General features: G+C 41.7%; 2 protein-coding genes across 6 annotated transcripts in view; both read right to left on the bottom strand.

The window, feature by feature from the left end:
- Nucleotides 1-1,095: 1,095 nt before the first annotated feature.
- On the bottom strand, nt 1,096-15,131 carry ZFP69B (ZFP69 zinc finger protein B). 4 transcript variants are annotated; one of them, XM_037500162.2, is made up of 6 exons: nt 15,102-15,131; nt 13,625-14,060; nt 11,093-11,178; nt 9,446-9,572; nt 9,118-9,213; nt 1,096-3,983 (listed from the first exon to the last, which is right to left on the bottom strand). In XM_037500162.2, exons 2-6 carry the CDS (start codon nt 13,749-13,751, stop codon nt 2,815-2,817), a joined length of 1,605 nt encoding a protein of 534 aa, XP_037356059.1. In that variant the 5' UTR covers nt 13,752-14,060; nt 15,102-15,131; the 3' UTR covers nt 1,096-2,814. The 4 variants fall into 4 exon arrangements, with proteins under 4 accessions (XP_037356059.1, XP_054547697.1, XP_054547698.1 ...); XM_054691722.1 differs by having other exon boundaries at nt 13,896-14,060; XM_054691723.1 differs by having other exon boundaries at nt 13,942-14,060.
- Nucleotides 15,132-21,090: 5,959 nt separating this feature from the next.
- Nucleotides 21,091-23,314, bottom strand: part of SMAP2 (small ArfGAP2) — a 38,969-nt gene continuing 36,745 nt past the window's right edge. For both annotated transcript variants that reach the window (XM_037498644.2, XM_037498645.2), the window contains exon 10: nt 21,091-22,475. In XM_037498644.2, the coding sequence (XP_037354541.1) occupies nt 22,350-22,475 (126 nt within the window). In that variant the 3' untranslated portion in view covers nt 21,091-22,349. The remainder of the gene's footprint in view (nt 22,476-23,314) is intronic.

Raw genomic sequence — 23,314 nt, 5'->3', positions numbered from 1 at the left:
CCAGGCACTGTTCTAGGCACTTGTGATACATCAGTGAACAAAATGACCCATGCCTTCATGGAGCTTACATGCTGGTGGGGGAAACAATAACAATAAGCATAATAGATATGTAAAGTATCTACTAGGTTAGGTGATATATGGAAAAAGTAGAGCAAATTAAGGGAGCTTAATCATAGGTAAAGGGCAGGTTATAGGATTAACTAGCACTGTTCGCAGGCTTCAGTGGAAAAGCAAAGTGAACAAAGATCAGAAGGTAAGGGTGTAGGAAATCTGAAGGAACCGCTAGTGCAAAGACCCCATGGCAGGAATAAGACAGGGGTTCAGGAGGGAAGCGGGGCTAGAGACACAAATTTGGCAGTTAGGTACAGACAGTATTTTTAAGCCACAGACCATGTAGGATCACTAAGGCTGGGGTTGTATATAAAAAGTGATAGTTATGCCTTTTGCTGTAAGAATCAATTAGACATGGTTTCACTTACCTGGGAAATATAAAAAAACCAAACCAACGGTCAGGGAAAAAGACAAAACTTGCAAGCTGACCATAGATCTGAGGCATACAGCAAGGGACAGGGAGGGAGAGGAGTCAAAACAGGGGAGAGGAGAACATAAGGACTGTGATGATGGATCACAGGGGCTAAGGTGGTGGGAGAACTACAGGGGTTACACCTGAGGGGAAAAATCAAGTATTGTCTAAAAATTAACCAAAGATGTAAGAAAATAATCAAGTAAAAAAAAAAATCAGAGAAACCCAAGTTCATGGGAAATCTAAGGCATAGAACATATTTAAGGTACAGTGTATATATCCCTGGTCTTTCTGCCCATCAAAGTTATACAAGAACTTAAGAGTGTGAAACCAGTTTTGTTTTGTTAAAGAAAGGGGAAAAGTCCAGATGATAACGATACACACACACTCACACTCAGACACAGACACACGCACACACACACATAAGTGGATTTACAGCATATAAATGGATTTACACACATATAAATGGATTTAAATCCATATAAATGGATTTACTTTTGGTAGTTTGCACAATGATCAGACAATTTAAATTTTCTGCACATGAGAGTAAGCAGTTGACCTTGACCTATGTCCAGCTTTGCCTGGAAGGATGGAGTACCTCTAAAGTACAGTGAAGTGCTAAGGTCAATTCTGACACTTCCTCTCATATTTCCCTGCCTCAATATGGCCTCTGTAGTTACCTTCTACTTGGTCCTCTTTGGTGGGGCTCTACATGTATTGTTCTGGGGTTATCTCAAAGAGCCTTCCACTCAACATAAAGCACATTTTCTAACCTACAACTGCATGCTTGGCAAACGGAAATTTAAAAACAATCAAAATGATAGCCACCAATATTTATTAAGAAATTATGGACTAATTTTTAGGTATAATATTAGCATTGAGGGTATGTTTTAAAAGTGCTGACCTTTTAGAGCTATATCCCAGAGTATTTATAAACAAAAAAAGCATTAGGGACTGAAGTTTGTATAAATATCTCCACAAAAAATTCCTAGGTTTCCAGAACAGCATATACATGTGCTTTTTTTTTTTTTAATTCTTGCAACAAAATACCAAAAGAATTGATAAGGAATTACAGACAGACTTGACTTATAAATACAAACATACCAGTAACAAGAAATGATACTCTATTGCCATTACTAATCATTTTACATACTGTGTAGCAGGAGTGGCAAACTATAGCCCTGAGGTTAAATGTAATTAACATCTGCTTTTAAATGACTTTTATAGGAACACAGCTACATCCATTTATTTATATCAGTGGTTCTCAACTAGACAAAATGTTGCTGTCTAGGGGATATCTGAACATGTCTAGAGACAGTTCTGGCTGTCACAATGATTGGGGTTAATACTGATGTTCTGTTGCAAGGGATGCTCGTAAACATCGTACTATGCACAAAACAGCTGCTCATTACTGAGTATCAGGCCAAATATCAGCAGTACCAAGGCTGAGAGACCCTAGTTTATGTATTGTCTGGACTTCTTTGCACTAAAATGGCAGAGTTGAGTGGTTCTGACAGAAAACATATTATAGACAACACCTAATATATTTACTATCTGGCCCTTTACAGAAGAAGTTTGCTAATTCTTCTCTACAGGAAGCCATAAAAATAAATGTTATATATAATAAACAATTTTTGAAAACTCCCTTTAACATGTCTCCTAGAAATGAGTCAATGGATATTTTATTTATACCTCTCCTAGCAATATAAAGGGCTATAGCAAAAGATTACATTTTATTCTGATTCATTGAAGGGGAATTTAAAACAGTGATTCTCAAAAATGAATCCATAGATCACTGACCTGTCATGACGAAGTTTTCACTGGCCCTTAGTGAAATGAGAAAAATAAAGGCAAATTTAGGAGATTTTCAAAGAGCTGACTTAATTCAAAGTAAAGAGCTATCTTTTGATTATATCCCTTCTCTATTTTTAAGTATCAAAATATCCTTTCTTTTAAAATATGGTAAAATTAGGGCCTCCCTGGTGGTGCAGTGGGTTGAGTGCAGTGCTATGAAGCTGTCCACAGCCTCTGCAGTGCAGGTTCAATTCCCGGCCAGCCAGGGAGAGTCCCACATGGCGGGGCAAACCCCTCCTGTACCCTGGCCTGTACCCCAGCTCTTGTATGCATAAATAAATAAATCTTTTAAAAAATAAAATAAAATATGGTAAAATTAATAGTTTTAACATTTGGTCAAGCCATTAAAAATTATTGACTCTTGAAATCTAAGTCAAAATATCACAGATTAAGAGGCTTTTGCTTAAATATGGGGATTCTTTGCTGTTGAACACAGTTTATGTGTCATTGCTGAAGGTATTTCTTAAATGTGTTTTGCAATGTCTAATAAGTGATGAACTACAGCTGAAGGCTTTTCCACATTCATTACAATCATAAGGTTTTTCTCCAGTATGAATTCTCTGATGTTTAGCAAAGGATGAATCATGTCTAAAGGCTTTCCCACAATGACTGCATTCATAAGGTTTTACTCCAGTGTGGACTCTCTGATGGATAGAAAGATGTATTCTCTGGCTAAAGGCTTTCCCACATTCCTTACATTTATAAGGTCTTTCCCCAGTATGAATTCTCTGGTGTTGAGTTAGGTATGTGCTATGGCTGAAGGTTTTACTGCACACATTACAAATATAGGGTTTCAAACCAGAATGAATGATCTCATGTTGCCTAAGGTGTCTAATCTGGAAAAATGCTTTCCCACAGTCTTTGCACGTAAAAGGTTTCTCTCTAACATGAGTTCTCAAATGCTGGATCAACCCAATGCTCTGGCTGAATGCCTTCTCACATACACCACATTCATAGGGCTTCTCCCCAGTATGAATTCTAACATGCTGAGTTAGAGATGATGGATGTCTGAAGGCTTTCCCACATTCCTTACATTCATAGGGTTTCTCACCAGTATGGATTCTCTGATGTGGAATAAGTGATGAACTTTGGCTAAAGGCTTTTCCACATTCTTTACATCTGAAAGGTTTCTCTCCAGTATGAATTCTCATATGTTCTGTAAGGTGAATGAGTTGTTTGAATATTTTTTCACAAATACTACATTCAAAGGTTTTCATTCTTCTGTAACTCCTTGAATGATTAATCAAATCTAGGTTGTATCTACCTCTCTTTCCATGTATGTCATATTTATGGTCTCTTTTTCTTGAAGAACCTACTGGTCCTGGAATAACTTTTGAGCTCACATTAATACTTTTCTCAAATCTGTTAGATTCTCGGCCACTTTCCTGAGTGAGCATTTTCTGGCCAATCAAGGGGACGTGCTCTTCACCCATGTCTTGGTTTTCCTGGTGGTTTTCTAAGTTGTCATGTTTGGTAATTCTTCCCAATGTGGAATACAAGGTGCTTCCTCTTGTGGACCTTTCCATTATCAGGCCATGATGTAATTCATCCCAAGAAATGTCATTCTTTAAGGTTGATTCTTTGGTTTCTATTTTGTCTCCCACTTCTGAAAAAAAAAAAGTATATATAAATAACCCATATTCACTCTACTTTAAAAAATAAATGGCCACAGTATGAACAGAAGGGGGAAAACAACATATACCAGGTATAGTATATGTTGGAGTGTCTTCAAAGGTGATCTTGAGACTTAGCTGATATAAAAGGAAATGAAGAAATGCTCAAAAGAAAGAAGCTGTTAAAAGTATGTGAAGTGACTAAGAAATTGGGAGAAGCTCATCTAAGTAAATTTCAAGAGTAAATAGTCTATGAAGTGAGCATGGATTGTAAAGGCAAATATCAAGCTGTAACATTAAGACAAGATTCTAACACGGTATCATCTCAAGCCCCTATTTCTATTACAAAACTTTAAAATGTTTGAAATATTTATCTCAAATACTTTTTAAACATTAAAATAAAACATTAAATTAGCATGAATTCACTAAAAAGAGACAGCCTCTCTTCATCTCATCCATATTCTCTCTAGCACCAATATTTTAGAAGGCATCCATTCAGATATTTCCTGTCTGTCTACCTATCTGCATTTATATAATGACAAACATCTATACCTAAAAAAGGGATCATAGTGTGTATATATGTAGTTCTGCATCTATTGTGTTAACTTCACAGTATCTTTTGGGTCCCCTTCTCTGTCTATACATTTAGATTTATCTCATTCTTTAACAACTGCATTAGATTCCATTTTATGGATATTTAATTATTTGAATTTTCCCTGATGAAAAACAGATAGATTTTTCACCTTATCATTATACATCACTTTAGTACACACCTATCGGTACTTCAGAGGATTTACTAAAGAGGAATATTGGGTTATGGGTATGTGTGCTTTCGTGAATGTGGGTTTCCCTGTAAACTCCTCGGATTTTTATCATTCTTTATAATTTTTCCCTCTAAATGAGGTAGAAAATGGTTTCCTAATTTGTGACAAACAGTAACTATACTGTAAAGTCTTAAAGGATAGAGGCTATGTAAATTATTTATTGTATATATGGCATATTTTTGGATGAGAGATTTTTCCTTATTTTCATTTTTTCTATTCCTATCCATCCATTCTGGACTCCCCCATCCTAAAGTACCAATCTTTCCCATTACAGTGAAATCTTATTCCCTAGGATTTCTTTTTATTTAAAGATTTATTTATTTATGCATACAAGAGCTGGGGTATAGGCCAGAGATGCGGGGGGTGAGAGGATTCACCAGAGACAGAGCGGGGAACAGAACAGGCAGACTGACTGAAACACACTGCTGAGGGGAGCAGCGGGCGAGACAGGAGAGGTCTGCTGCGCCATGTGGGTTGCTTCCTGGCCGGCAGGGGATCGAACTCTTGCTACAGAGGCTGCGGATTGCTTCACAGTGTGGTGCTTAACCCCTTGAGCCATCAGGGAGGCCCCTCCCAAGGATTTCTAACCTTACTTTAGTAATGGCACATACAAAGTGCTCAATAGTGGTTGGATAAATTTTGGACTTAACAAGAAAAAACAAGCAAAAATGTTTAGAATATGGAGTTGATTAAGTTTTCTTTTTAGGATAAGAACAAGATAAATTTCACATTTCAAGTTGCCAAATCTGTAACCTTCAAAAGTATTTAGAAAGAGAAAATAAGACATCATTAAATGCAATTGAAAATTATGGTAATAGCCATGAGATGATGGGAACTTGGCTTAGAACTGTATCAACAGAGATGAAGAGTTGAAGTGGCTCTAAAAGAAAATACCAAAAAAGAAAGTGAAAACATTGAGAATAAAAACCACAACACATTCTTGTTGATACCCTGATTTCTAGTATTAGAGAGACTAAAAGTTTTAAACAGAAAAAAATTTAGGGGAGAAAATGGTTTCTGTTTTAGGAAGTACTGGGTTTGCAGTGACAACAGCACCTCTGTATAGCAATATCTTAAATACCAGGGATATGTGAGAATAGAGTTTACACGTATGTATAACAAAGATGAAAATATGGACAATAATAGGTGTCAACTGGATAGCTGAAATTGTTGTCATGCATGTGTGGGAGTTTGTAAAGAGAACCACAGTGTAAAAAGACAGAGACCCAGGGGCCTCCCTGGTGGTGTAAGGGTTAAGTCTCAGCACTGTCACACTCACCCATCCCCGTGGCCTGAGTTCCATTCCTGGCCAGGGAGCTACCCACATGGCGCAGCAGACCTCTCCTGTCTCGCTTGCTTCTCCCCTCAGCAGTGTATTTCAGATCTGCCTGTTCTGCTCCCCTACTCTGTCTCTGGTGAATCCTCTCCCTTCTTGCCCCCCACACCACTGGCTGACATCCAGCTCTTCTACACAAAAATAAATAAAATCTTAAAAAAAAAAAAAAAAAAAGACAGAGGCCCTTCAGGGATTGTGGGAGATACTGTTGGCTATTCATTGAAATCTGTTCTACCCATTTTTGGTTGTTGTTGTTGTTTTTTTTTTTTTTTTAAAGATTTATTTATTTAGCATACAAGAACTGGGGTACAGGCCAAAGGTGTTGGGGGTGAGAGAATTTACCAGAGAGAGAGTGGGGAAGATAACAGGCAGATCTACTGAAATACACTGCTGAGGGGAGCAGCAGGTGAGTCAGGAGAGGTCTGCTGCACCATGTGTAGGTCCCTGCCCGGGGATTGAACTCGTGCTGCAGTGGCTGCAGATAGCTTCATAGGTTGCATCTTAACCCCCTGCGTCACCAGGGAGGCCTGAGAATCACCTTTTAAATCAATACCAAGTGGAAGACACTCTGTTATCATAAGAAATGTTTAGAAGAAAGTGAAAAAATTGTGAACACAGACAAATCATAATTTTGATGGCATATGAAATCTTATAACATCAAGGAGATAAATTTGCAATAAATAAACTACTTTTACACATTTACACTTTCAGTAAACAATAACATTTATGGTCATTTATGTTGAAGGTAAGCATTCAATAATACAAAATTTTATGCATACAAGTTTGTTTATTGAGTTATTTTGTAACAGAACTTTATGGGAAATAATCTCAATACTAAACTCTAAGAGATAGGTTGAATAAAATATACATGCATACAATAAAATAATAGCAACTTCAAGATTAAGGATTCTACCCATTTTTGGACACACAACAACATTATATGTTCTAATCTTCCTTCAATATGATTGAGTGAAAGAACAATGAACAAGTGAAAAGGATGGCCCATAAAAACCTCTCAAATGAATTTCTTTGTGTTCTTTTTCTACTTCTGGCTAAATTTAGATGATTGAGGCCCTAGCGAATGGAGAGTGTACCGTATGGAAGGAATCTCAGTCCCTGAGTTGCAAGATAGAAAAGAACTGTCCTTTGGACCAAACACTTCTCCCAGACCATTATATGAGCAAGAAGTTTCTATTTTGTCTGAGTCAAATTCTAGACTCTATTTGCTACAATTGTTTAGCAAGTCCTAACAAAGGTAGAAATGATATATTTGCATTAAAGAGGATATTGTTGAGAAGAATGAAAAGGAAATAGAGGAGACAAAAATTATTAGACTAGCTGGAGGGGGAAAGGGTATCAAGAAGGAGACAAAGTCTACATAAGTCAAATTTGTTGTATGCAGTAACACCGGAAGAACACAAACTCTGCCATCAGAATGATTAGAATTCAATACTGACTCTACCGACTAGTGAATACCCTGCACAAATTTCTTAACCCATGGGCTTTCTTCTGTTCATTTTTAAGATGAGGCAAATATAGCTAGAGGACTGACAGAGGCCAGCTGGGTAAATAGCTGTCATTATTACCTTTCCTAGAAATTGAAAATATGATTGTTAAAAGTCACTGGATATGGGAGCCTTCCTGGTGGCACAGGCAGTTGAGCGCAGCACTGTGAAGCTATCCACAGCCTCTGCAGCATGGGTTCCAGCCTGGCCAGCTGCAGAGATAACCACATGGCGTGGCAGACCTCTCCTGTTTTGCCCGCTACTCCCTTCATCAGTGTCTTCGGTCCATCTGCCTGTTCCCCTCTCTGTCTCTGGTGAATCCTCTCACCCTCCCGCACATCTGGCCTGTACCCCAGTTCTTGTATGTATGAATAAATCTTTTTTTTAAAAAAAAGATTTATTTATTTATTCATACAAACACTGGGTACAGTCAGAAGCGTGGGAGGGTGAGAGAATTCACCAGTCAGAGGGGGGAACAGAACAGGCAGAGTGACGAAATACACTGCTGAGGGGAGCAGCGGGCAGCAGAGAGGTCTGTCGCGCCATGTGGGACCCTTGCCGGCAGCCGGGGATTGAACCGGCGCTGCAGAGGCTGCGGGCAGCTTCCCAGCCCAGCGTTCAACTGCTGCACCACCAGGGGAGGCCCTGAATAAATAAATCTTAAAAAAAAAAAATCACAGGATATGGTAAGAAGGAATTCTGGGGCCTCCCCAGTGGTGCAGCAGGTTGAATACAGCACTGCAAAGCTGTCCGCAGCTTCTGTAGCATGGGTTCAATTCCTGGCCAGCCAGGGAGATTCCCACATGGCGCGGCAGACCTCTCCTGTCACACCCACGGCTGCCCTCAGCAGTGCTTTCGGTCATCTGCTGTTCTGCTCCCCACTCTATCCCTGGTAAATCCTCTCACCCTTCCGTGCATCTGGCCTGAACCCCAGCTCTTGTATAAATAAAAAATAAATCTTAAAAAAAATCTATTTTTAAAAAAAAAGAAGGAATTCTGTGTTGAGTTCTCAAAGATTCATAAATTATGCCCCCCCACCCAAAAAAAAAGGTTTCAATCACACTGGTTAAAAAGAGAATCAGAAGTGAAGCTAAGATCACAGAATAAGATTTAGGAAAAAAAATCTAAGTGGCATCATAAGAGAAAGTAAAATATATGATAAAAGGACACGAGAAGGGTGCTAGTTAATGAAAAGATCCATGTGTATCTGATTGTATAGTAGAAGTAAATTATGATCAGGGTAAGATCTAGAATGCTGGAGAAAGTAAGAAAACAGTGAACTCAGGTCAAGAGAAACAATGAAAGCTAACCTCCATGAGAGAGACTAACATTAGAGCAGGACGGGGTGACAGAGTGGTAATCAGGTTTCTTCTGGGTCCCATCCAGGCTTTGGCCTTCCCCACATCCTGGAGAGACTTGAAGTGGGAAACACAACAAAGACTCCCATCTCTTTTTCTCTCACCTGAACTTGGACCTCCTGAAATGGCGTTTTCAATCAGCCATGGTTCTTCTCCTTTCTCCAACTGTGAAATCACACCAGGCTTGGAAAACTGATATCCTGTGCATAGAGAACAAAAAGACTGTTTGTACTGAGAGCCAACCCAAGCACATAAAGATAGTTTATGGGTATTCAGGCCTTCTAAAGGGCACAGCAGAAAGACCAGGCCAGAAAAGACTATGGCAACCGTTACTCAGTGTTCAAAAGGTTAGAGAACCCAGAACCCAAAGCCTAAGTATAGCACTTGATTTAGAACTGACTTCCAACAGGCAATTCCAGAACTTGTCCTTACCCACTGACACCAGGTTCTGGTAGTTCTCCAGCATCACCTCCCGGTACAGATTCCGGTGGGCCGGGGCTAGCTGCCCCCACTCCTCCTGGGTGAAGTCCACAGATATGTCCTTGAAGGTCAACAATTCCTAGAACAGCAAATATGCTCCTTTCAGTGAGTGTTTGGGAAGTTGTTCTGACCTTGCCAAGTGAAAAGAGATCCCAGTCAAGTTTTCCTGAGCACCCTCTTAGAAACTGTTTGGCTGATACAAAGCAATTCAAAGAGTATATATGTTATCTTTGGCAACTGACAATTTGGCTGAAGACAAAATACTCATGAAATATTAAAGAAGGTCACAGAACAGTGTGTAGTAATTTAGATTAAGGATAATAAAGACCAGGGGTATATGAGAAAGACGAGAGTTGAAAGGGGTTAAGGCCACAAGAGAAGACAGACACCTCTTTTGTGCTGAAAGAATTAGTTAAAATGAGAACATTTCAGCATGGGCAAACTATGCTTAGCTGGGTATTTCTGCTAGTGAGAAAAGTGTGAGAGAACAGGATGTTTTTGGCAAGAGTAGGAATTCTGCCTTGTAAAGACTATCCCTTGATGGAAACAGACACCCTGTTAAGTACAAAAGCTGTTGCATATGACCTACACAAATTAAATAACCATCTGATAGTTATTTATAAAAGTATTGCCACATGCAAAGAGAAGCCAGAAGCCTAAGGTAATAAATTCCGTAAGGATGGAGACTATTTCAATGATTGTTATGTACTGGCGTAATTGTGGAGTGCGTTCCATGCCCATTAGGCTGATAATAGTATCCACATTTAACTGCTGAGAAAAATAAATTTGAGGAAGGTTTAAACACATGGGATTAAACCCTGTACCATGTGGCTTTGGAAGCTTGTTATCACACCACTTTGAAACTCTCCTGTTTTCTACCAGCTGTTTCTATATTGGTTTTCTCTGATCACTCTGTAATCTTGAGCTTCTCTATGCTTCTGGGGTTGGGGAGCACACAGCTGTACCAGTTGCCAGAGCTACTGGTTTTATGATCAGCTCATTTAAGATACACAAGTACTATGAAGCAGCTCTTAAAAGTTTTCCTTCCTTTTCTGTTCAGTCAATTTAGTTTGTGCCCCTCCTGACCAGCCAGAAGCTTCTCATTTCTTTCCAGCTACAGTTCTGCTCCAAGCATGACCAAAAACACTCTCATAAAGGTCATTAATGAAGTGTATATATTTCCAAAAATAAGAGAGTCTGGTTCTGTTCATTTTGAAATGTTGTTTAAAATGTTTTACAGATAGCAGAGATGCAGTGGAAGCCTGCTAGGCCCATAACACGTTTTACAGTGTTTGTCTTTCCCCCAGATGACACCCGTGAGTTTATGCAGAAACTGCATTACATGCTTTTTCAGCACATGCATACCCCCAGCACAATTTTTAAACTTGCTGAATAAATGGCTAGAGGATTGCTAGAAATAAGGTTATTGAGAAAGGAGACTACTGCTAGGAAAATTACCTTTGAAAACCCATCAATGAGGCCTGTTTTCAAACAGGTTAAGAAAATCCAATTCAGTTAATCATGTCACAGAAAATCATCATCCGAGTTCCTTAAAATCTAAGAAATAATTTCAAGAAAGTAACAGAAAATCCAACCCACCTGGGATTCCACTGTCAGGGATCTAGAGGCCACTTCATCCTCTAAACTTTCTCCCTGTGTCTCACGAGCATCCTGAGATAGCAGAGCTGGGGAAGAGAAAGAACTATGGGGTTTGCATCTCCTCAAAAGCCCCAAGTAGAAAAACTGCCTGCAGACCCACTGAATGCAGACTCCCTTAGAAACATTTGGGACAACTCAAGAACAGCCTCCATAGTGATGACATGCAGTGGGCTGTTTTGGGGATGAATGTTGGTCAGTGTCAGTCCAAAATCACACATCTATCGGGTTACTCCTCTGTTCAAAGAATTTTAAAGTTTTCCCACTGATAAAAAAGAAAACTCCAAGCATTTCATTGTGGATTTCAAGTTGCTTTCTCAACCACCAGCTCCTCTATAAACACATCCTTCACCTGCTAGACACATACCCACATAATCCTTAGCCACCATTCTTTGAGCATACCAGGATAGCACCTACCTTAATACTTTTCCCAAGTCCTACTTGGTGAAAAACTGAGGTACCCTTCAGGAGCAGTTCAAAAGAAGTATCCTCAGATATGAGAAGACAGCTTCCTGTCCCCTGTATACTCAAAAGCTTGGTTTTTTATATCTCCTCTAGTATCGATCTTAGTCTGTCTTCTATTATATTTATTTGTATAATTATCTCTCTCCACTGAGCATTAGTATGAGTAGAAGGGTAGAAACTATCTTGCTCATTTTTTCCAAACCTGTTAAAGTGTTAATCATAACACCCTGCCAGGTTGTTGGAATTCAAGAAACACTGGCTGAATCTGAGGTATTAAAAATATGAACTAGAATTTAAGGCACACAAATTATTATCCTTGTATTTTCCCCAACTTTTTAAAAAAGATTCATTTATGCATGCAAGAACTGGGGTACAGGCCGGAGGTGCAGGGGATAAGAGGATTCACCAGAGACAGAGTGAGAAGCAGAACAGGCAGATTGAGTGAAATACACTGCTGAGGGGAGCAGTGGGCAAGACAGGAGAGGTCTGCTGAGCCATGTGGGTCAGCTCCCTGGCCAGGGATTGAACTGGTGCTGCAATAGCTGCAGATAGCTTCTTCATAGGGCTGACGCTTAACCCCTTGTGCCACCAGGGAGACCACTTCCCCAACTTTTTATCATGAATATTGAACACCCATATATCCACCACCTGAATCCAATGATCACTAATAATTTGCCATATTTGCTTCATCTATCTATATTTTTCTGAACCACAAAGTGCAAACATCAGACTTTATCTTACTTTATAAAAAATCTTCTCTTGCATCACCACAATACCATTTATCACAACTAAGAAAGCTGATATGATTACATAGGACCATCTAAATATTCAGTCCATATTCAGATTTCCTTAACCGTTCCCAAACTGTCTTTCATTCTGGATTTTTTCTAAATCACGACCCAATCAAGGTCCACATATTCAAAATGGTTATCTCTTGTCTGTCTTACTCTAGAATAGTACTTCTCTTTTTTCATGACTTTGACTTTCTAAGTGATCAGAGCTATTGAACTATATCCTCACAGTGGAGTTTATTTCTCTGTCCCTTGTATTTTCTGTAAACTAGAAATGCAGAAATATTTGGGGCAGAAATACTTCAAGGGTGATACCATGTGCTTTATATGACATTATCCAAAAGGTACGAAATAGCAAGTTAGCCCATCCGTGGTGAAAGGTCTCCTGGGACACTTGGTTAAGGCAGTGACCACCAGATCTCACCACTGCAAAAGTCTGTTCTTACCTTGTTGGCATTTAGCAAGTAATCTGCAGGGTCAATACTTTGATGCCATGTGAATGTACAGTTCCCTATTAACCGTTCAATTATTTCATGTACAGTAAAATATTCTCACTTTTTTGTATTTTCTGTAAAGAACTTTCCTTAAACTGGAAATGATCTAAAAGGAAAGTAAATGCATCATCCATTCCCCTAATACTCAATTTTCAAAGTAAGTAATCAGTTTATTAATCACTTCCAGTGTTGGTGAGTTTTTCTCACCTACTCTTCCTATTTTAAGTTCATAATGAACTTGTGGAATTTTGTTTATTCAAGGTGTTACAATCAATGTGACACAAACTGTCCCCTATCAGTACAGGGGAAGTCCCTGGACTCTAGCGGTAGCATCCTTCTCATACATGCCACTCGTCTTTGAGTTTGGCTGTGCTTTCAAGTACAAGACGCTCCAGGCTCACCTGGGTCCTTTCCCTGCTCCCTTGTACCTCTGACTAAGACACCAAGTACCTAGGCAGGTCTCTTATTTCACTCACATTTTCTCAGAAAATAAGGCAGGTCCTCCCTGCCCCACATCCCCACAGGGAAGATGAAAAGAAATACCAGACAGCGCTAACACTGGCTTTAGGTTGAGGTGGCCACCACTAGGACTCAGGAAAAGCCCAGGCCAAGAACCATCATCAAGAATTCCAGGGACCTTTTACTTCATTGTCTCCTCAACAGCTGCCTTTCTTCTGCCAACAGAGGATGACATTTTTCCTCCCTCCCACGATGTCTATTCTCACCTTCTCTTTCAAACAACTTAGTCACATCCTCCCACAGAGGGGCCCCCTCCTTGGCCTTGTTGGGATGGTGAAACTTCACCCAGGTGCCAGCCTCGGCAGGCAGGGTGATGAGGAGCCGCTGCAGCATGATGACCTGACCACTCAGTTCTCAGGGGCTATCTGGCCTCAGCCCACAAGGCAGAGTCCTGGATGGTCTTGGCCACTTTTGACGAGGAAACTGCCAGCACCTCTGCCTGGAGGCTTTGGGGTTGTAAGGCTCTCCTCTAATTACCGACTCCTGTTACTCAGAGTCTTCCACGCTCAGGAAACCAGCGTACACTGCAGCAAGCCTGGGGCCCGAGGCCTTCTCCTGTGAGGATCTTAACACCTTCCATCTGGAGCACCTTCTGTCAGCTGGGGGGTCCAGGTGCTTAATCTCAGCAGCAACCTTGGGTCCCTGGCGATGCAGGCAGAAAACAGAGTCAACAAAAGAATCTAGAATTCTAAAACCTGAATTTTAGGGAAAAAATTTGCAAAAGATAAGATACATGGAGATTTTATATATACACAGCCTACCTGGTCCAAAATATTTTGTGCAGTGTCATGAAGCATAATTGGTGGAGTAAATCCCAAATCTTAAGAGTCTGAGATTTGGGGGCCTCCCCGGTGGCGCAGCGGTTGAGCGCTGGGTTGCGAAGCTGCCCGCAGCCTCTGCAGCGCCGGTTCGATCCCCAGCTGCCCCCCGGCCACCAGAGGAGGGTCCCACATGGCGCGCAGACCTCTCCTGCCGCCCGCTGCTCCCCTCAGCAGTGTACTTCGGACCTTCTGCCTGCTCTGCTCCCCGCTCTGGCTCTGGTGAATTCTCTCACCCTCCCGCACTTCTGACTGTACCCAGTGCTTGTATAAATAATTAAAAATAAATCTTTTTTTTAAAAAAAGAGTGAGATTTGGGATCAAAAAGGATTTTTTTTTTTTAAAGATTGATTTATACAGAACCAGGGTACAGGCCAGATGTGCAGGAGGGTGAGAGGATTCACCAGATGTGCAGGAGGGTGAGAGGATTCACCAGAGAGAGTGGGGAGCAGAACAGGCAGGCTGACGAAATGCACTGCTGAGGGGAGCCGCGGGCGAGCCAGGAGCGGTCTGCCGCGCCATGTGGGTATCTCCCCAGCCTGGCCGGGCTGGAACCTGCGCTTAAGAGTCTGCGGACAGCTTCACAGCGCTGCGCTCAACTGCCTGCGCCACCAGGAAGACCCAAAAAGGGTTTGGGTTTGAATCACTCGTCCGCTGTGGCAAATCACGACACCCTCTTTCCCCGTGCGTCCGCGCCCACGACACGGAGGGACAAACCCTCGTCCCGCGAGGCCCCGCCGGCCCTGCCCAGCCGCCTTTGTCTGGGTCCGACTCTGGGGTGCCGACCCACTGCGCCCCGGGGAGGCCGCTCGCGCGGCGCTTCCTCACGCGTCCCCCTCCCCAGACCCGAGAGCGCGCCGCTCACCCCTCTTTCCGGCCTGACAGCTTGCCTGCGCCCCGCCCCCCCGCAGCGCCCGCCCCGCGCAGCGCGGAGACGCTCCACGTCGCGCGGCCCGGGCCGGTGCGCCTGCGCGGCAGCGGGCTCGGCGCCTGGTTCCCGGCATCCTCCGGGGCAGCAGCGCCGCTCGCGGCTTCTCAGGGAGGGTCCCCCCCGCCCCCGCCCGGACCCCTGTCCGCCCGCGGGCGGCACCCCCAGACCCCCAACCAGGGTGAGGCCGCCCGGCTCTGCTGCTGCGGGAGGAAATTGAGTTGGGTCTTCAACTCCACCGCCGCTGACAACGGCGTAGAACTAGTTCTCTGCAGAGTGCGCACGTGAATGGTTCCGTGGGCTGTTTGGAACCCTCAACAAAAGAGAAACATCTTTATCACTAATTTGTTGAGACAGCGTTGTTATGAAAGAATCTATACCGCTTCTCCTTAATAATAATTAGGTGGTCAACAAGCAACTATTAAACCAGAGACACGGGGGGGGGGAGGGGGGAGAGGGGGATTAGGGTCAAAATAAGGGGGGTGGGAATTGTATGAGGACTATAACCTAGATGAAAATGCATACATTGTGCAAAAATGAAAAATGATGTAAAAAAATACGTAAAATAAAATTTAAAAAAATAATAGGTGGAAAAAGACTGGAAATGGAATGGAATCCAGTGTAGTTTTATTGTTCTGCAATTCAATGAAATTCTTATGCTAATTGCTTTCCTTATATTGCTGAAATGCCAGAAAATACACAAAAAGAAACATAACCGTCACCTCTAACCATGGGGCAGGGATGAGGGGCATTCCAGAACCCCAAACCTGCCAGCTCTAAATAGGTTCTGCGATCTGCCCCATCGAGCCAAAACATACTCTAGTGTGCAAACACTTGAATGGAAAGGAACTTTAGTACAAGTAGTGCACTAAAGGGAAAGAATAGATAAAATCGTCCAAATCAAGCACCCCATTTACCCATCTCCTCATGCGTACATGCCCAAACAGGGTTGGCCCACAGCAGGGTCACTGAGGCCTGAAAGCTTACTGTAAGTCTAAGGCACCTGCTGGTGGGGACTCATAGGAAAGGGGCAAGACAAGCCTGGAAGGAAAAGAACAAAATCAAGATAAAGTCTGCCATTGTTAACTTCCCCATATGTCTCTCACCCACGTCTGTTTCAAGAGTTTCCTTCCATGTCCTCCAAGTTTCTGGCACAAGTCCAAAACCCACAAGCAAGCACAGCTTCTTCACCTGTCCCTCTGTTCCATGTGTCTCCTCCAGGTCTCCGAGCTCTCCTTCCCTCTTCCAGCTCTGCTTCTCTCTCTTCCAGGCTCCTCTTCAGCTTATCCCTGCTGCTCAGCTCCATCCTTCCCTGGGTGGGGCAGGAAACCTAGAACCTCCCCTTTCCCTGGGGACAGCCCTTTTACATAACCTCACCAAGCAGCAATCACCTTGCTAACATTTGGTGCACAGACCTAACTACACACACACACACACACACACACACACACACACACATTTTTGTTTTCTGTGCATTTTGATGGTTTCTGCAAAAATTGTTATGCTGTGATGCTATTTTATTGTTGAGTTTTATCTCAACAGGAGTACATCATAACAATTTAGAAAATAAAATTAAACTATAGTGGTTGCTAGCTGTTATAAATTAAATGTGCCCCTCCCACACACATCCAAATTTTTATATTGAAGTATATATATATATACTACATATGCATATGTTTTAAAGATATTACCAGATTGCTTTTCAGAAAGGCTGATTGATGCACAATTCTATCAGCAATATATGAGAATATTCTTTCACTGCAGTCCCACTTGTAATAGCTTTTATAGTTTTTTTTCTTTTGCCCAATTTGGGTGTAATGTGGTATCTCATTACTTTTAATTTTCATATTTGGCTATCTTTTCATATGTTCATTGACTACTTGACTTTCTCTACTTCGAATTGTATTATATCCTTTGCCCATTTTCCCATCAAGCTATTATTTTATCTCCCCACCCCACCCCACCCCTTTCATATGGCTGAAGCTGACCTAAAATCATAGCTGAGATATCAGTGTCATAGAACCTGAGTGTGTACATTGTTGTTACTGGATGTGTTGAGTTTAATTACTATTTTAAATAGTTACAGAGTAATCTGGCATTGCATGAAAAAAATTATGTTCATAAAAAGGTACAGAAACAGCAGTATGAGATGTGATATAAATGGATGGAAATCCTAATTCACATTCATGCAGTGTATAAGGGCAAGACATTTAACTGCAGTCTCTGATCTAGAAACCAACCAAAATTATGAGAAATTTTTGTAATAAACTATTATTTCAAGAAGACATCTAATTTAATGTCTAGACTCTGTTCTTCAAAATGTGTCAAGTTACTTGGTTTTATCTACAAGATACTAGAGAAAGGGGCCCCTATCTATTCATCTCTGCCATCAGTTTTGGAAAATCCCTGCAAAAACATTTTATCAAGTCTTTCAAGTGTTTCTTCATAATCTTCAAAATAATTTCAGGGAGTAGTTCAGATGAGTTAATAGCCACATCAAACCCAACCCACCATTGCAAAGAGGTACACCCCACAATTTGAGTTCTTCAACAGTGTAATTCAATGTACTTGATCTCTCAAGTGGAAAACTGGTTTAAACCTAGCCTTGCTCTAGGACTAAATTTAGATTGCTCAAGTGATAAATTTAATTTGAGCGTGTTCCAGTTAGGCACATGCTCTCACAAAATATATGCAATCCAGAAGGATGAAATTACTTTAACGACTGGGAGAGACAAATGGGTGATTCTTCTGCAGTAAAACCAATGAGCTTCTGCACTAAACAGAAGCTACTTGAAATCAATGCCCATCTCTTCATGAAATTGAGAAAAAGAGAATTTAGTGACCTATTATATAAATGGCAATCTTAACAGTTTTGTTATGTGTTTGCCTTAAATCTTCATGCCCAGGCTCCCCGTGCAGAATCACAGGGGGAATTTCATTCAATAAAATAAATTTTATTCAAATCACCACTACTATTCACATATCCATTACAATTTTCAGTCTCATCATTTAGACATACCATTTTCACCACTGATTTATGAAAGGGTTAAGAAAAAATTAACCATCAATAATGACAGGCCCAAATCCAATTTATTTAATTCTACATATTTTCCATAACAAATGATTGTGAACTTCCAAGGGAATACTGAAAAGAATGTAGGAGGAATCTGTCAGAATCATTTTACTATCTATGATTTAAAACATTTATGAGGGAAAGTTTAGTTACCTGTGGCGGATGCTTTTGTGTCCTGGGTATTTCCTTTAGATCTTCCAGTGAGCTGCAGTGGATGCGGGTAAGAGAGTCTGCATCTCTGTGCTGGGTTACCTCAAATGCAGAGAATTGACACTGGCCCTCAACCAATGACTCTCCCCAGTTGGTATGAGAATGCTCAGCCTGCTCACTGCTATGTGGTGTGATTCTGAGGTGCTTTCTTTGTTATGCAGTTTCCCAGAGTTTCAGTGAGATTCAGCTGTCTCTTCAGGCGGTAACTAGTTTAATAGTGTGCCATTTACTGGCTTGCTTTCTCTGTCTTATTTTCCTACTCTGTACTGCTATTTCTCTGATAAACTTGCACTTCAAGCCTTGTCTGGGGATCTGCTTCTGAGAGAACCCAACTTAGACAGTCACCGAACTTGTGAACAATGATCCTGTAAGTGGAGCAGTCCTTGTCAAGGTGAGTTATCATGCCTTACCAGCCTACCCTGCCCTCATCCCAAGCGATACATCCTTGAAACCCCATATTTCATGAACCAGGTGTATTTCTTCAAATACACATGAAAAAGAAAGACTTAGGGCCTCCCCGGTGGCACAGCGGTTGAGCGCTGGGTTGCAAAGCTGCCCACAGCTCTGCTGCGCCGGTCTGATCCCCAGCTGCTCCCCGGCCACCGGAGGAGGGTCCCACATGGTGCACAGACCTCTCCTGCCGCCCGCTGCTCCCCACAGCAGCGTACTTCGGTCCTTCTGCCTGTTCTGCTCCCCACTCTGGCTCTGGTGAATTCTCTCACCCTCCCACGCTTCTGACTATACCCAGTGCTTGTATAAATAAATAAACAAATAAATCTTTAAAAAAAAAAAGAAAGAAAAAAAAAAGAAAAAAAAAGACTTAGACCATTGGTGAATACATTTACAACTTGTATACTTTCCTATATGTAGGATATACTTCAATTAAATAGTTGAAAAGATAAATACATAACAAAACTATCTTTCAAAGTCACAGTCCCTATTCAGTTTGTAAATCATTTGCCACTCCACTTAAATAATCCAGAATCTTGCTGGTGTCCTTTCTCTTCAAAGAAACCACCTTAACCAGGATGTTCTCTTCTCTTGTCCACTCTGGAACCATTCTCCAGGATCTTGGTGCTCTTTGTAGCCACTGGTTCCACTTCACCCAAATGATCATGGTAATACATGTATATTACCCTGATTTCATTCAATAAGGAAGTATCTTCTGATAGAAGCTGCAATGGGTATCACACCTAATGAAATTAATGATAATCTACTATCATTCTCCCAAACTATCTATCTTATGCACTAGCTAGATTAACAAGTTTAGTGGACATGATGAAATCATCACTGCTGCATCTGTTAAGTCACTAATGGTAAGACTAAACCCAGAGATGTAACACTGCCACTGATTTATTTACTATTTTGGAGGGACTCCAGGAGCTTCCTTTTCTCCATTTCCTTTTTTAACAGTTTTTTTTTTTTTAAAGATTATCTATTCATGCATTCAAGAGCCGGGGTACAGGCCAGAGGTGCAGGAGGGCGAGAGGATTCACCAGAAACAGAGTGGGGAACAGAACAGGCAGACTGACTGAAATACACTGCTGAGGAAAGCAGCAGGTGAAACAGGAGAAGTCTGCCACAACATGTGTGTATCTCCCTGGCCTGCCGGGATCAAAACTGCGCTGCAGAGGCTGCAGACAGCTTCACAGCGCTCTGCTCAACCACCTGAGCCACCAGGGAGGCCCATTTTAACAGTTCTTATTTCAAAGGTCAGCAAGCTGATGTGGGAATTGTATCAATTACTAAGCCCATCTTTTCCATCTAGACCCTCAACTTGAACTACTACAGGAGGGATTTAAAGTTCTCTAGGTCTGTGGTTAAGCTGACTTGGGACAAAACTCCACCTGTACTCATATGTTCCATCTCTGACAAGCTGACAATATGCACATATGGGGTATTTATAAGCTCCTTCCTCAAGCATTCCCATTACTCAAAAGTTCTAGCAAAAGAATGAAGGGCTACCTTCCTATCTTGAGATCTGTCACCAAACCTGGAGAAATTTTATCTACACAGATCAAGTAGGAGTTTAGCAAGCTGCCATTTATCTGGGATTGTATCCAAATTATTTCCAAAGACTTCTGTATCCATTCTCATTACCAATAATTGCAGGCAAACCACTGCTAAAGGTTACTCTTCAAGAATTAAGTGCCCTAATACTGTGCTAAATGCACTACTGGAATTGCTTCATTCTACTTTAAGTTTTACCATTACCTGTATTTTACACTGGGACATGGGGTTCGGTAGCTTGCTGAGATCACAAAGTGAGAAGGGATGTGCATATTGGCAGCCTGATCCAGAGTTCACTTTCTTAGACAATGTGCTATATTCTCACTTCCACCTGGAAGTATTCAAAAGGTGTACCGAAAGGAAGATAGTTGGGGGGAGGGGTGCTTCTGGTTCCAGTGTTCTGTGTCTCTAGCTGGTGCAGATCTCCATGGTTCTCTCAGCTCACAACTCTACACACCACAAGAGAAAGACCCCCTTTCTGACTGCCCAAGCCTGGGCCTGGCCCTTGGGTATGCCCACATGGACTTTTTTTTTAAATATAGAAAGTTAAAGAACTGCCCCCAGGAAAGCAGAAAATCTGGATGCAGCTCACCCTTCTTCCAAGAGTGATACCCAGTAACAGTCAAGCAAACAGTCCTTCCCTGCAATATTTATTTAGGATTTACACATACACAGGAGAAAGGCAACCAGGAACTGTGGTTCCCACAAATGAAATCTTTTAAGCAAAGTTCTCGTTTTAATTCCAAGTGGGGTTAACAACGACTGAGAGGAAAGCTGTCCAGGCTCTCTGCCTCATACACCTGGGAGAGGTGGGGAAACAGAGCAGCCTGTGATACACAGGCATGAAAGAGTGATTGGCAGACTGGGAGAAGGAGGAGGAAGGGAGCTATCAATGAGATTGCAGCTTTTTTTTTTTTCCTTTTAAACTGTAAGAACAGTTTTAGGCTGCTGATAAATTAATTCCTCTCTGTTGTAAACCTAAAACTAAAACAAAACAAAACACAACAAAAAATCCTCAGAGCAGATGGGGAGAGAGTGGGAGGTAGAATACACACACACACACACACACACACACACTCAGCACGCACATTAAACTCTGCATTCCCACTGGAGGGGCTGGTTCTCTAGCCAAGGAGCCAGATCTGACTGAAGGCAAGATGGAGGTGGGGAAGGGTGTGTGTTTTTGTGTGTAACCTTCATAAAGTCTTTGGTGCTAATAAAGGCTGGCTGAAGCATTGAGTCCTGAAGGCTCAGATCCAGAAAGCAATTCAGGACAAAGTAGAATAATATTTTTGCTCATCCTCATAGGAGGGGGCTTTCCTCATCCCAAGGCTAGGGTCAACCCGATCTAAGACCCAGGGAGTATTTAATTTGATTTCAGCACTTTCTTCATTCTCATAAATCATGGGAAGCATGATGCCTCCCCCTTTACAACCGAAACTTATACACATAGAAATCGTTTATTAACACATATAGAAGGACGTCCGAACCCTCCCCTTTGCCTAAAACACAACATCCACAGACCTTCTGGAGAGCCTGAGAGGAGGTTTAAACTTGCAGGAAAGGTACTTAAAGGTGTGCAAATTTCTCCCAGTTTAAGTGCCTTCTGCTAACAATTCTAAAGGTGCTGGTGCCAGGAGAGGACTGGGGCTGAGGCTACAGAGGAAGTCCGCATGGCTGGGGGACATATACAACATAAAGCAACAGAGAGGTTTGTGTGTTTGGGAAGTGGCTGAGCTGGGCAGAATGCCAGACTCCAAATAACAGATTGAGCAATTTCTAAACCAAACAGAGAGGTAGGACAAAGGGGTGGGGTGGGGGAAGTTGGGGAAAGAAGATAAGGGGTGAGGGTGGCAAGGAGAGTGGTAGCCATACAGGTAGCCATACAGCTTTTATTTCCACATCTGAGGGCTGAGAGTCTGATTTGCTGCCTGTCCATTTCCTCCATTCATCGACTGTCCATAGCTCAGCATGCCATTGGTTCCACAGAAGTTCATCCCAGCCATCTGCTGGGTCATCTGAAAGGGAGAGAGGAGACTTTCAGATCAGGCTGCGGGCATCCTGCCAATCAGTGCAAAAGGAAGGGTAGGAGTCCTCCTGATTGCAGAGTGGGGGAGAATGAGACAAAGGGAAACTCTGTTATGATACAAAACTGCCCTGAACTGTAACAGATCATTTCAAGGACACCAGACCACATAAATGAGGGACTTTTCAGAAGGGAGATGTTGACAGAGACTAACACTAGGGGAGGGAAAGAAGGAATCCTGGAGCTAGTCAATAAAAAAGCAGCATGAGAAGTTATTCTCTTTATCCTTTCCAGTCTTTTATCCTGAATAGAAGGGGCCTATTGTTAACTCGACACAGGCAACCCTGAGAGCATAAAGTGAAGGCCCACACCAGTGCTGCTGTCTTATCTCCAGCAGTTATTACTGTCAGTGTCAGTGAAAGTGCTTGTGCACATTCAAGCTGAGAAGAAAAAGAAACTGGACTATTCAGAATGAACAAAGGCAGGCAAAAACAAAACAATAAAAACACCAACCCTTCAGTGCATGAAAAGGGAAGCTGCTGGGAAAAAGTCAGGGACTGGGGCCTGGATGGGGTAAGGGCCACTTTATGAATTAATGGAAAGACTGGCCTTTCTGGCAGTGAACTTAAGAATCTATTTTTTTTTTTAAAAGACTTCAATTTCACAAGTCTAGTATATTTTCGATATAAGTTATTTTTCTTTTTTTTAAAAAAGGGTCTATTTTTCTTCCACCAAGTTTTAAAGAAAATTTCAAGCATACAGAAAAGAGTACAACAAAACCCATATATCCTTTTCTTAAATTCACCAATTATTAACATTTTGCCTATTTTC

This window comes from Talpa occidentalis, unplaced genomic scaffold, assembly GCF_014898055.3.
Source record: "Talpa occidentalis isolate TD23 unplaced genomic scaffold, MPIMG_talOcc4v2.1 talOcc4.9, whole genome shotgun sequence".
NCBI classification, from domain to species: domain Eukaryota; kingdom Metazoa; phylum Chordata; class Mammalia; order Eulipotyphla; family Talpidae; genus Talpa; species Talpa occidentalis.
The sequence above is the reverse complement of the archived record's forward strand: the minus strand, read 5'-3'. Positions and strand labels throughout refer to the sequence as shown.